This window comes from Nyctereutes procyonoides, unplaced genomic scaffold (assembly GCF_905146905.1).
Source record: "Nyctereutes procyonoides isolate TBG_1078 unplaced genomic scaffold, NYPRO_anot_genome, whole genome shotgun sequence".
Classification (NCBI taxonomy): domain Eukaryota; kingdom Metazoa; phylum Chordata; class Mammalia; order Carnivora; family Canidae; genus Nyctereutes; species Nyctereutes procyonoides.
In genome coordinates this window covers 4655985-4670658 of record NW_026575029.1, presented here as the reverse complement: position 1 = coordinate 4670658, position 14674 = coordinate 4655985, and the positions used below count along the sequence as shown (strand labels likewise).

At 48.3% G+C, this 14674-nt stretch overlaps 1 protein-coding gene across 4 annotated transcripts in view; it reads right to left on the bottom strand.

Moving 5' to 3' along the window:
* Nucleotides 1-6759, bottom strand: part of IRF2 (interferon regulatory factor 2) — a 78843-nt gene extending 72084 nt beyond the window's left edge. The window contains exon 1 of one of the 4 annotated variants that reach the window (XM_055315663.1): nucleotides 6578-6759. Coding sequence is in view for 1 of the 4 variants with exons in the window: in XM_055315661.1 (XP_055171636.1) it covers nucleotides 5212-5262 (51 nt within the window). In the remaining 3 variants the exon portion in view is untranslated. Of the gene's footprint in view, nucleotides 1-5211; nucleotides 5431-6238; nucleotides 6445-6577 lie in introns of those variants that run through there. The other 3 variants (XM_055315667.1, XM_055315661.1, XM_055315669.1) reach the window with 3 other exon arrangements.
* Nucleotides 6760-14674: the final 7915 nt, after the last annotated feature.

Sequence of the window (14674 nt, the reverse complement as noted above, 5' to 3'; positions counted from 1 at the left end):
CCAGTCACCTCCTACAGTCTGACAAAAATAAAACAGCAGCTAGGAAGACCAGCCTTGGCCTAAGAAGGCAGTTACAATATTTCTAAAAATTTGTATCATCAGGGATCTTCCTCTCAGGGCCCATGGTTGCCTCCAAAGGCAACTGTGGACTGAGTCTGAGGTCTCGAGGGGGGTATGAATTCTTGTAACCGCAGCTCCAGCACCACGTCCAAGTGATAACTACCCACCACGGCCTGTTCACTTGCCCAAAAGCCAGCTGATGCCTAGCAGTCTTCCCATCAGACTTTACCCCCCAAAGGATAAAAAGGATTATTAATTCCAAAGTCGGATGGGGAGGGTCCTCTGGTATTTCAACTTGTCCTTGAGTTACTATCCACTAACTGCCGACCTTCTCCTTGCCACCCCGAAACTCCTTCAGTGATATCTGTAACGACACAGAAAATCCACCTGCCTGATTCCCTCTTTTCTCGCTCTCCCACTCAAAAATTCAGGAGGCACTATCCCACCCTACACCATATTCTTGTTTCATCATCTCACCCCTCCCCAAAAGTGTCACCTTCCAATGCCCTCCCACTGCTATCCCAGCCATCCGGGCACCCACTAACACCCTATCCAGGTGCTAGGACACTCTCCTCACCACTCTAACTCTTCTTGTCCTGTTCAATAATTCTAGGGTAAAGAGAACAACAAAAAAAAAGACTCTCTTCAAAAAATAACATATTAGATATTGCTTGGGAAACAAAGCAATTTGTATGCAGTGCCTTCTCACTCAAAATGTAAACCTCGAGAAATGGGAAAAGGCAGTATGAGTCTAGGATGATGGGGTCAGGACTGTGTACTCTATCTACAAAACAGTTCTTTGGATCCTACACACAAACCTGACATTTATAAGCTCAATAGGAACAAATTAAATTGGAAGTTCGTCTTTCCCTCAATCACACTGGGTGTGTGAGAATAGCAACAGATTGCTAAGTTTGCCTGAAAAGAAATTATTTATGAAAATTACACAGCAAGTACTTAACTCCCCAAAATATTGGTTTAATGAAAATTAGACAGAACTTTATCACACAAAATCCTAAATTATTTTGTTGAACTACATTGACCTTGCCCTGGAGATACACATGCTCAGAATCCTCCATCAGAAGGAATCGCACAAGCCTTGTTTCTCATAAAAATAGGGACAATGAGGCATGCACATAGAGTGTGAGGCATAGGAGACATTCTTGCTAGACTCCAGTTTTCTCTTGTTTATTGAAGATGAATACTACACTGATAGAGGGGACTAGGAGCTGAAATAGAAACAAACCCATAACTCTTTATGGCCTTCCTAGACCAAGAGACATACACATAAAACAAAGTCCTTCATGCCTCTTCAGAATGGAAAATCCAAAGCAGCACAATCATAACACTAATACCAGTTTTGTATGACAAGCAAGGTCAACACGAGCAGAACCAACTGAGAGTGACCACGGATTCCCTATCCAAAGCCCCATCTAAAATGTGGAAAACTAAAATGTAGAAAACAGGTCTGCATAGCATGGCCTCTGGGACAACGGAAAAATAAAAGATCTGGCCCTGAGAAGAGATCCTTGATTCAGTGGTTCTCCACCTTTGCTCTGGCCCACACATCTGCGAAATGGGGATCCGGGATGCCTGGTGGGGATCAGAGCCTTGCTATGGGGGTGGGGCTGGCGGTTCTTTGCGTGAAAGAGTCAAAGAATCAAGAGAAAGGTTGTAGACAGTGTTAAATCTAAAAGTTCCTTATGGCTTCTCAAAGCCGCCCCCGCCCCGGGGTGATTTGATACCCACATAAGCCCCATACGCCATACATAACAGAACGATGCAGCCCCATTTTACAGATGTGAAAAGCAAGGTACCAAAAGGAAAAGTGATTGGGAGAGTAAATGAAAGGGCTGAAAGTCAACTCCAGGCCTCTGGACACTTGAGTTCATGCCCCTTGAACATAGCTGGTTGTCAACAAGTATTTAATAAATTAATGATGTAAAGGTACAGTGTTTGTGTTCATTCAATAACATAACCGCCTGGGTAACTACAATGGTTCATATCCTGGGATTCCTGGCTCCCAAAGTTAACTGTGGCCAGCAGGAGTCCTGGGCTAGTTTCCAACTCAGGAAGCCTAAGGAGACTATGAGTTTATCCAAAATGGGCTGCTCAGAGTCCAAAACGTCAAGTGTCTCTACTTTGGGCTGGAATGAGATCAACCAGACCTGAGGATGCTATTTCTCCCAGGTCAATCAGGAGTTCTGACTAGAAGTCTGATGCAATTCTAATAATAAAAACAGGCATCGAAGTCTTCCTAACTAAACACAATATATTTCAGGGACAGTCTTTCAAAAGATGGAGCTTGTGTGTGTGTGGGGGGGCGGTCATTTAAAAAGGATGCTTGAAGGTAAAATGCTGGCAACTAGGGGCCTGCTGCAGGCAGCCCAAGCTATGGCTTGGCATCAGGTGCCCGAGGGCTGAATTTGCTGCTCGTGTATTTCCCTTGGTATATACAAAATATTGGCTTCACATTTAAATCTGGAACCGACATATAATTTATCAATCTTTGTTGGGAAAAAAAAAAAATCAAGATTCATTCAACCTTCCTCACTTCCTTTCCGGCCAGGCACCTCCTTGAGAAACACCCTTTAACCCTGCCTGGGGCAAACATTATGCACCGGACATTGATCACACTCAGGACAAAAGCAGGGCACGTCTGGGGCAAAAGGGCAGAAAGCCCTGACCTCCTATCCCACCTGAGAAGAACCTGGTGTCCCATACAGACAAAAAGAACGGATTTTATTAATAAAACTGACACTTCACAGCAATTTACATTATTTGCCTATAGTACCTTACGTACTTTTAAATGTTATATTTTATAAAAATACACTATTTTTTTTCACATACACAGTGCTGCCCACACAGCAGTCAATAAATGAAAGTGAACGAAGTCCCCTTAATGATGCTATAGCAAAATACTAACATCAGCTAGGAGCTTATCTGTAATAACGATAATGAATTACAGAGTCTGCAGCAATGGTAAGAAAATTCAGACTAAATGACATTGAGCCTGAGAAGATTTATTTATATAAATATACAGATATATAGATATATATATCCTTGCACACACACACACAGAAAGTATATTGGTATCACTGTTATTTCCATATCATTTGGTCTCCATGGATACCATCCAACTTCTGACAGAAAAAATTCACTGACAATATTATATTTCACTGTTAAATTCTTTGATGCTTTACATAAAATAGCTATTCTGTATTTAATTCCTTGCCGTTATCCATAATACTCTCAGAAGAAGTAAATCCCTTTTTGCTGAAAATTCTGTAAGAGAAAGTCACTGATCAATCCATAGTCCTGATTTCCTGGCTTTTTCGCATTAATAATAATGACAGATTTCTGAAAGTTAACGCCTTACACATTTGTAGACTGCTGTAACTTCTATAACCTTCTCCCTTACACAGTCTCTCCTCTGTTCCCCAAAGCAACCCTATCAGATAGGCAGTTAAGTATTATTATCACCTTCCATAGAAGTAACCCCAGAAGGTAATCACTGTTTTTTATCTTTCGGTTGCCTATTATCAGCTCACCGACCACAATACAATTTCCCCAGAGGGTAAGGAAGTTGTTTTCCTGTTCCGAGTAGAACCCACAGAGCCTAGCACTGTGTCTGGGTGCAGAGTGAATGTCCCAGGAATATTTATTAAATGAATAAATAAAGTCCTTCCTCTGCTTTACACCCTTTTTGGTATATAGCACAAAACAGAACCATGTCCCAGATACCCCATTTAGAGTTCTGCTCTCTATCAAAAGGAAATTGTGTGAAAATGTTCTAGAAACAACCAAGCTCGTATCTGATAATCCTAAGAATAAAAGTACAGTGTCCTTGCAAACCTGAAGCAATGGATGCACACCAAAAGTTAAGTATCCAGAGTCTCGAATCTTCCACTACTAGTTGTAAGCTTAACAGCTTTATTAACTGGCTTTGGTATATGGAATATCTGCCTAATAAAGTCTTTCAGAAGGCACAGGAAAGCCGGGCCATAGTTCACAGAGCTGTCAGTACTTAAGGACAACCATAACTTTGCCATAATTTGCTTCCAATTCAACTACAAACTCTCACTTTTGATGCCGGTGACATTTTTACAGGTAAGTCAAGTCTGAAATATGCAAAATTACCTTTTACTTTCGAAGATCAAAAGGAAAAAAAAAAAAAAAGACAACTCCCTGAGGACGAAGTATATAAATGTTTAATATTAGGAAGCGATTACAAGTCATCACAGAACTCCTGAATCTAAAGAGGCGAAAATCTTGCTTCTTACACAACAGGCCGAGTTATAAATTACAATCGTTCACTAATTGCAGCGAAATTCCGGACTTTGCCGTCTATCAATCAATAGATGTTCCAAGGTTACCCCCGTAGAAATGCCTGTTTCATTTCTCAATATTCCATGTCTGAAGTCTCCTTAGAAAAGTCGAGTTTTCCCAGGACGTTCTAGGTTCCTACTTCCACCGCTGCCCCCTCCAAAAAAGGAAGGACGGGGCGCTGGGGAAACTGGCGGATCCTGGATCTGCTGGGCGCCCCGAAGTGGGGCAGGGATGGGCCCCCAGGCGCTGGGAGGCGAGCGCGCATCCAAGACCACCCGCCCTCGGAACCACGTCGGCCAGCGGCCCCTCGCTGCACCTGCCCTGAGAGCACCAAGTCCCTCGCTCCTAGCCCCCCCCCCGGCCCCCCACGCAGTGTGCAATCGGTCTGAACCCTAATAAGTGACTGCAGGCTCGACAGCAGCCTCGGTGATTCCTGAAAATCCACAACAGGAAATGTAACCATCCTCCACCCTCCCCAGCCATTCATCAAAAGCAGACCGAGCCACTGCAACAGGGGAGGCCGGGGGGTCGGGGGGGGGCGCAGGGGGCGCAGGAGGCGCAGGAGCGCCCGCACTTTTCCAGCTTTGGAGACACTCCGCGTCTAGGGATTCCGCGACCCTGCACGCGGAGCACTGCCCACCGCCCGCACTGGAGGGAGGGGCGGAGGAGGGACGGGGCGGGCAAAATGTCCCCAAGTTGCAGAGACTGTCCTCCGGGGCTGCCGAGGAGTGCGCCCCGGCCTGCCCGTGCCAGGGGGCGCAGCTCCCGCTCCCCGCTCCCGCTCCCGCTCCCGCTGCAACAGGGCAAGGGCGGCGAACGTACCGGGACCTGGGGCCGGGGCCGGCGCGTCCTGGCGGGGGGACCCGGTCGCATCCGCAGCCCCCCTCCTCCCCCGAACTTGCGGAGGCTCCGCGAGCCCCGCTCGGTGGCCGGGCCGGGCCGGCGGGGCGGGGAGGAAGTGGCGGCCGCGCACCAACCACGTTCGGCCGGCGGGCGAATGCCGCTCGGCGCCCAGAGCGGGGTCGGAGGGCGCGGGGCGGGCACTCGCGTCCCCACCCCGCCCCGCCCGCGCCGCGGACCCCCGGGGGACGCCCGCCCCCGCGCCTGCCAGCGGGGCGCCGCTCGCTCCCCGGAGGCTCCCCGCCCCTACCGCGCCCGCGCCGCGGCCGAGGCGGGTCGGGCCCAGCGCGCCAGGCCGGCCCGGGGGCGCCCGCGGGGACCCGGCGGCGCCGGGCGCTAGGCCGCGGCCGGGGCGGTGACCCCTCGGCGCGGCGCCCTCCCGGGACGCGCCGCCGGAGCCCCCCGCGCGCCGGGACCAGCGCGGCGACAAAGCCCCGGGGCCAGGCCGGGCGCCGGCCGGCGGGAAGGAGGGCGCGGCGTCCCCCCGCGGCGGCGGCGGCGGCGGCGGCGGCGGCCCAGCTCCCGGGCAGCCGGGCGCGCCGGCCAGGCCCCGCTGGCGCCCGCCGCCCGCCGCCCGCCGCCCGCCACCGTGCCCCGGGCCCGCCGCGGGGCGCCCCACCAAGTTTCCCCTCGCCGCGGCCCGGGGCCCGGGGCGCGGGGCGCAGGCAGCGGGGCGCACGGCGGAGCCGCCCGGAGACCGCGAGCCCCGCTCCCCTCCTTCGGATCCGGCGGCGACGGCGTCTGTAAACACGCGCACACACACACACACACACACACACACACACGCGCGCGCACACGAGAATTTTGTTTTAAAAGGAGGCCCGACTCCGGCGGACCTGCGCCCACACACCCAACACCTGGGGCGCAGAATCACACAGAGCAGGTCTGTGTCCATGGAGCCACCTCTCCGCATCTGCAAATCCAAAAGTGAAATTAAACCTCCACCGACCTCCTCCTCCTCCTCCTCCTTGCAGCCTCAGCAGCCCCAGCAGCCCCAGCAGCCTCAGCAGCCCCAGCAGCAGCAGCAACAGCAGCAGAACCTGCTTCCCCTAAACATCAGACGATCCATCAGAGCGCCGACTGCTCCTCCAAAAATCAGTATTAATATTTATGAACCCCCAGCATTTTCCGGCTGCGACTGTGTCAAACCATCAGCACGCGCGCGCGCAACACACGCGCGCACACACACACACACACACACACACACACATCCCCTCCAGTGCTCAGCAAACATGCCCTCGAGAAAAACACACACGCACAGTCACAACTATTATTTGAAAAATGTTACCTCTCAGTGTGCTTTTTCACACTACCAATACAATCCCGCAAGGTTTAAGTGTTGCTAGGGTGTGTGAAATGGAAATGAAAGCCCGTCAGTTGAATAATCGCAGGAGCAAAACTAAAAGTTACTCCCCAGCTTGCCTGAGAACAGTCCAGATCGAAAGCAAAACAAGGAGAGGAAACTGCGAAGCGCTGAGGCTGGAAATCCCCCCACCCCCCGCCCTCCTCCCTGCCCGCCTGCCTCCCTCCCTCCCTCCCTCGCCTCCCCCCTCCGCCCTCCTCCCTCCGCCCTTCCTCCCCAGTGTTTGTTTCGAGCTTGTGCAACCGGGAGGTGGAGGCGGAGGCGGAGGGAGGGCGCGAGCGGCCGGGCCGGGAGGTGCGGAAGTTCGCCGCGGCCGCTCATTGGCGCCCGGCGCCGCTTTCATCATTTCTCGGAAAAGTCCATTTCATTTTCGCTTCCCCACGTCGCGGCAGCGGGAGCAACAAGCGGCTGCTCGTGAGTCTGTCGTCGGCCGCCGGGACGCTCCCGCCGGCCGCGCTCAGCCTCGGGGCGCCGGGGGCGCGGGGGGCGCGGGGGGCGCCGGCCTCCTTTCAGCCCCGAAGCTGTAGCGGCCGCTGGGCGAGGAAGGCAGGTACCCGAGCCTCCAGCCTCGGGGTTACCTGAAGGTTGGAGAGGGAGGAGGAGCCGGCGGAGGAGGAGGAGGGGGGCAGGGGAGCCCGGGGGCGCTGGCCGTCCACCGGCCGGCGGGGCAGGTGGCAGGGGCGGGCAGCACCGCTCTGGTCCGAGGGGACAAAACCCCACTTTGTCGCGGGCCCGCCCCAGAGGGAGAGAGGGCACGGGCGCCCCGGCCAGACAGCGTGACTTAGACACCAACTGCAAGAACCGGGCCGGCCGAGGCCCTGCGACCTTCACCGGAGTGGAACCCTCATCAGTAGTTGAGGGTGTCCCCCTTGGAGGGCTGCTGCCGGCCCCGGCCCCACCTGGCGCCGCGTGGGTGGAGGGGGGACGGGGTGGGGGGACAGGGGGGGATGAGGAAGGCCTTGCCCAAGCCAGCCAGGGCCGCACCCTCCAGGCCCATGACCTCCGCCCGGGCCACAGGAGTGACTCCTCCCCGCGGGATGAGACGCGCAAGGCTGCGAGTTAATTTTGCCTCGCGACGTCTTCATCGTGGCTGGTCCAGGAGAGAGGCTTCTTCATCCCGGGACCCGGGCAGCCAGATTCCGATCCGATATGGCCTCTTTAACTGATTAGCTGGGCATGCCCCGGCAAGTGCCATGGCCCGAGGCCTCCGTTTTTTAATGTGGTGGAATAGGGATAAATGATAGAACGCGGGTGGCCAGGTACAGCGCCTGTCGCCCTCGAGGTGTGTTAGCTCACGCTGATGTAATTCATTTGGGACCTACCACTGCGGGGTCCTTTGCCAGGTAACGGTACCGGTTCTCCTCTAACTATACCTGTTTCTTCCCCCCACATGCAGCAAAATCAGCCTCCTCCCACACTTCTCTACCCAACCAAGAGAGGCCCTTCTCCGGAGGCCAACTGTTTACACGTGAACACGTCTCTAAGAGCATAGCCCAGCATCCCTCTTTGCCACAGAAGTATTGAATTCTGTGCATTGGAAGAAGAAAAGTATCTGAGTGCGTATGTGCTGAGACAGCTGAGCGTTTAGGATTCTGTTTTGTGGCTGCGATCTCAGAACTAGATCCCACGTGCACACATTGCTTCCTGTCCCCCCTCCTATGATCCTATCTGACACAGCCGCTTGCTTTCTTATTTCACAGAACATTGCCCACTCCGGGTGGTAGAGTCATTATATACAAAGTCTTTAGGGCAGTTGGCAGTCCCTCCACCACCTGGGGACCCAAGTTAAAAACCTAGTAGTCCTCCTTGATGTCTTCTTTCCCGCAACATACACCCAATCAGTGGCATCCCACTGACCTGTTGATGTCACTCCCAGATACGTGTGGACCCGGGCCCTTCTCCGTCTCCACTCCGCCAGCTGAGCCTGCCTCCAACCGTGCTCCTTCAGGCTAGCAGCCACACTATGTCTAATTAAGTAGGAAATGAACTACAAGAAAAGCACGATTCCAACCCTAACTCCCTTCCAAAACTTCTCTGGAGACTTCAGAATAAAGTCTTTATTTATTTACAGAGAGAGAGAACTAGAGTGAGTACGGTGGAGGGGAGGCGGGTAGCGGGAGAGAGAGAATCTTAAGCAGGCTCCATCTCCCAACCCCGAGATCATGACCTGAGCCAAAATCAAGCATCACTTAACCGACTGAGCTACCCAGGCGCCCCAGTAAGTCCATATCATTTAACAAAACCTGTAAAATCCATTATGATCTGTCACCAAGCCCTTGAGCAGCCTCATCTCGTGCTGCTGGGCCCCACAATCCTCCCTCGTCAAACACGCCGCCATTCCATTTTGTGAAACAGCCATCCTGAGGTCTGTTGTGTTGTCCTTAGCGTGGTACCCCGCACACGGGCACTCAAATACTTGTCCATTAATCATTACCTGCCCTTATTTTTTTCTCGTGAAATATTTTAGACTTCATCAGAGTATTTTCATTGTTTAATGTATTGTGACCGATATTTATTGTGTGGAATGCAGAAAATGCAGCACAGCTGAAAGAGGAAAATCAGCCACCTGGAATCTCACCAGTCAGGAATTGGACTGTTGATATTTTTTATTTCCTTCTTTAGTTTTTCAAAAGGGCCACCTCCAGGGCCACCGATGCAATCTTTCCATATCCTGTAGTAGGGCCCGTCGGTGCTGTCTATTTTCCAGGATGTCCGTGTGACTCCCCTGTGTCCTGTTCTATTTCTCGGCTGGCTCCTCTCCTGCTGCCAGCCCCCTAAATTATGGGTTTTCCAGACATTCCATCTTAAACCCTTCCATTTTCTCATTCCACATGCCTTCTGAGTGCTCTCACTCATGCCCAAAGCTTCAGCTAGCTTTATTTGGTGATAGCCCCAAAGTCTGTAGCTCCTGAGGTCTGGACGCATTACCTCTTAGGTGTTCAACAAAGTATGCATGTCTAAAACTAAACTCATCACATCTTTCCCAACAACCTTGTATATTTGTCGCCTCATGGACCCACCAGGAGGCTGGCAGACGTCACTGACTCCTGCCTTTCCTGAGCACCCCCTGGACCTCCCTGAGGCATGCGAACTGTTTCCAATTTTTCAGGCCGCGAAACACATAAAGCACAGAATGAATTTCGCTCTGTTCCTATGACCTGGGTGACATATCACTACAGGCCAAAAGGGTAAATACGCCCCCCAAATCCACCTGGTATTCATATACACAGTCAAGAAATATTTCTTAGCCCTTCAGTGAGATATATACAGTCATAAATCTCTGTGGGAAATGGATCAATATAGCAAAATAGAACCTTTTTGAAAGTCTCTGAAAAAAGTAACCTTTGCCATACCATAGAAATCTGACCAGACACCTGGTCACCTGCCATTGTTCAGACAGTCTTATATCATGAAACCAGAGTGATCTCCTGAGTGAGGCATGTTAATGTTTCACCTGCAGAATGGGACCTTCTAAAGAAAGATCTACCTGCATGCATTAGGACTAATTTCTTTTCAAGGAAGTTGAGTAAGAGCAGTGATTAGTTGGACGTGTGGTGATCGGTATCTCCATGAAGGATTTCAACTAAGGAAGAAATTTAAAGATACGTTCAAGGTTAACCCCTTTCAAATGGGTTTCTCGTTTATTTTGCTAACAAGAGTATTTCCTAAAATTACCATTCAAGTAGCAAACATTTATTAATTAATTAATAAACACAATTATGTTATTATGTTTATTTATATTTATTAATAATAAACATTATTATTAATTAATAAACATAATTAATTATTAAACATATATTTATTGAATTTTTCTCAATACCGGGAATACAGCACTGATCCAAAACCATTGGAAATCTCTGTCTCCTGAGACGATTTCTCACAGTCTAATAAATTGGCATGTTAATTTCCATGACATCATCCCAGTCTCCCAGCCATCCCCTCCATCTGTAATCACAGCCTTTAGAAATGCACATTAAAATTAAGAATGTGCAATCCGATGGCTCACTCACTAAAGTGTTGAGTATTTACAGTTCTGATTAAATCAGTAGCCCCTCATCCGTCTATCAATTGATGTCTCAATCCTCTCCACCGTATCAATGATACCGTTCCATCCTGGCCACAGAGGCGCTCCTCCATGGTGCTGTAATTCAAGGGATTATAAAATCATAGAAAATGAGTATTCCACACTTGGAGGAGCAGTTGGCCAACACAGAGGCATAGACTATAGTTCTGAACTCCAAAGAATATTACACGTTGAATAAATACACAGCCAAGTTAGATTTTAGTTGAGACGGTAATACTGTAATGACATTGAGAAAGCCTTCAAAGGTCAAGGATCAGAGTCATCAAGTTGGAGACATTCTTGACTATTTCCTCATGTAATGGTTTCATCCACTTTATTAGAAACTCTAAAATGAGTTCTATTGCAGTTACTCTGAAAATCATGGATTTAAGTTGAGCAGTATATTGCCCAGTCCTTAGTAGTAATAATTAATTTTGTCCTGTTCCGATGAAATAAGGGGAAAAATATACTTAAAAAAAAAAGATTTTTTTTTTATTTATTCATGAGATACACACAGAGAGAGAAGCAGAGACAGGCAGAGGGAGAAGCAGGCTCCATGCAGGGAGCCTGACGTGGGACTCAATCCAGGACCCCGGGATCATGACCTGAGCCAAAGGCAGATAGATGCTCAACCACTGAGACACCCAGGTCCCAGGGGAAAAAATATTCTTTAAAATTGCCAGGCTGGAGGGTGGTGGTGGGAAAAAATAATAAGATAAATAAAATAAAACAATAAAATAAAATAAATTAAATTTTAAAATAAAATAAATAATAAAAATTAAATTTAATTAATTAAATAAAATAAAATTGCCAGGATGGGGGGCACCTGGCTGGTTTAGTCAGTGGAGTGTATGACTCCTGATCTCAGGGTTGTAAGTTCAAGCCCCACATTAGATGCAGAAATTACTTAAAACGTTTTAAAGTAAATAAATAAAATTGTCAGGATATCTGTGTATGTGTGTAAGAGAGAGACAGGAAAAGGGGAAGAAAGATTTTTCTTGTCTAAAAGGAAGGTTTACAATTTTTGAAAATTTCCTAATTTTTTGCTAAAATTTCTCTGTTCCATCCCAAATAGCTTTGAAATATTCATCACTTCTCCAAGGTGATAAACTATAAAGTAGTACTTTTATTTTTAAAGTCAGAAGGAAAAGGTGTCAAAAAAAAAAAAAAAAGGAAAAGGCATCCACAGTTCTGTCTTGAGGTTCTTTAGAAAGAATTGCTATTAATAGTTTCAAGTATAAAAAATATTTTAAACAGGAAATAAATTTCAAAGTTTTAACGTAAATTAAGCAAACCACACGATTCCCTGGATCTGGATAGCTGAAGAATTTTTTGTTTACAGCTTCCAGTCACTGGAAGCTCCCCACTTGCCGCATATGAAGCTCGATGATGTTCAGCCTGTTCTCTTTCTTCCCAAACCTCCTAGCATTCTGAATGACACACACCTTCACTTGTATTTGGAAATGTTTGGAAATTTGCCCATCAAAAAGACAGAGGAGTGTCATGAAACAAAGGACTGAGAGCGTTTTTTAAGTCTCTGACTTCCTGGAAAAACTTCACCTCCACTAAATCCAAAATGTGCGTGACAGTTCCTGCACACAACTCCTTTGCCTCTGATGCGAGTTGGCAGCAGTGTGCACCTCTGTAGTGTGGAGCCCTGCAAAGGTCCAGACACTCAGAGCTGCTGTGAAGGCAGTGAGAGTAAGACAGGCCCCCTCCTCCCTGGAGCTCACGTTCGAGTGGGGTCCATGTCACCAAACCAACCAATAAGACAGTGAGCAGACCTGTATTGGTGTTTTGAAGGAAATAAGAGTTTTGACTGAAAATCCTAGGTGGGACTGATCTAGGTGGTCAAGGAAGGTTCCTTGGAGAAAATGACATGGAAGCCAAGGCTTGAAGAGCAAGGATACTGCGTCAGTTTCCTAGCGCCACGTAACAAAGCACCGCGAACCCCAAACCCCCGGCCACTTGAACCAACAGAAATGTGTTGTCTGTCCCACAGTTATGGGAGCTGATAGTCCTAGATCAAGGTGTCCCAGGGTTGGTTCCTTCTGAGGCTGAGGGAGGGATTTGCTCCATGCCTCCTGGCTTCTGGTGGTTTGCCAGGAACCTTGGGCATCCTTTGGCTTGCAGGTGATCTCATCTCTGCCTTCACTTTTTTCTGGTGTTCTCTGTGGAGTGCACCTGTCTCCAAAATTCTCCAGTCACTGGATTAGAGGCTCACCTACTCCAGTATCCTCTCATCTTAACCAAGGACATCTGCAAAGACTGTTCCTGCATCAGGTCACATTGGGAGATACTGAAAGTTGGGACTTCAGCGTGTGAATTTGCGGCTGGGGGGGTGGGGGCTCGGGGAGGGCGGGGAACACAACGCATAACAGGTACCAATTGTGTGCTAAAGCCCTGGGGGCAGAGGAAAGAGTCAGGACAAGAACCCCAAGAAGCCAAAGGGTCTGGTGAATTCTGGAATCTGAGGGAAAATGTGACTTCGGAGTTGAAAATGAGGGTAAGCAGGACCCAGGCATAGGCCAATTGAGCAGACACCAGATCTACGAGTTTGGGTTTTATTATGGGATCAATGGAAAAGATTTCCACAGGTTCCATGGTTTTAAAAGGTCATCTTATAAATTTCCCAGGGGTCACCTCAACGAAGCAATGCAAGGACATCTTAATTTGTTGGTTTCTTAGGAGAATTTACAACTGTTCCTTCATTGTCCTCTCTGTTGGTTCCATGTTGAATTTGCTGAGGAAATACATGTATGATATTCTGAAACGGTTTGGTCTTTTTAATATTCATTTTTTAATTCCTCAGTTAAAATATTTATGTCCTGTTAACTTTCTGATTTTCACTTCCAGAAACGCGGTTTTTACTTCATTCTTTTTAGCCCTAAAAACACTTTCCTTAAAGAAGAAGGAAAAAGAGAAGAAATACTCAATTCTAGATTCCAGGCATTTTCCTCAGACTGTTTTTGAGTGAACAGTGATCCCTTTCAGAGATTGTGTCACCACAAAATCACTGTTCATTCCAAAGTTCAGTGGCTCCAAATTATTTCAGTTTTTTGATTTCTAAAAATTTTCAAATTTTTTTCTTTCAGAAACTCCATGTGTAATAAATCGTTTCCCCAAAACTGAATTTTTGTTGGCAGAACAATCAGCATAAGTAAAACTTCATGGTTTGCCCTGAACGTTTTGTAATTTGAAAGCAAATATTAGCTTAAACAGCCCATCACGTATTTTCTCAACCTCAAGCTGTGGATCCTGGTTTCTGCATCACTCCTCTCTTGACAACCAAAAAAAGGTCGACTTTTTTCTGTGTTATGTATTGAGGTTCTGAGTAAAATTTCATTTAGGGAAACGGTGCTGTTGCTTAAAAAAATTTTTTTAAGATTTTATTTATTTATTTATTCATGAGAGCCACAGAGAGAGAGGCAGAGACACAGGCAGAAGGAGAAGCAGGCTCCCAATGGGGAGCCTGATATGGGACTCAATTCCAGGACCCCGGGATCACAACCTGAGCCAAAGACAGATGCTCAACCACTGAGCCACCCAGGTGCCCCTCAAAGAGTTTTTTTTTTTATTTAAAAACTAACAGCCACAAAAATTGGCTGTTAGTTTTACTTCATTTTCAGATAATTGGAGAGAAAAAAGAAAACATAACCATCTTTAAGTGGAAAACCATTAAAGATTGAAGGAGAGAAAGAAATATGGACACCAGGCGACAGGACGCAGTTGGGATCATCCATAGAGCAGAGCCGGCCACCTTAGAGGTACCCCCGTTATAAGCTCATTTGCACTTGACTTGCTCAGTTGTCTCCCATTTTGCCTTGTTTTATACCCCATCTTGATGGGAACTTCTCATCTTTTCAGTGATGCAGAACCAAAGAATCATGACCACTTGTTTTCACGTATGCAGTTGAGGCCATACATAAAAGTTGAGGTTTGGACAGACTTTTTTCCCT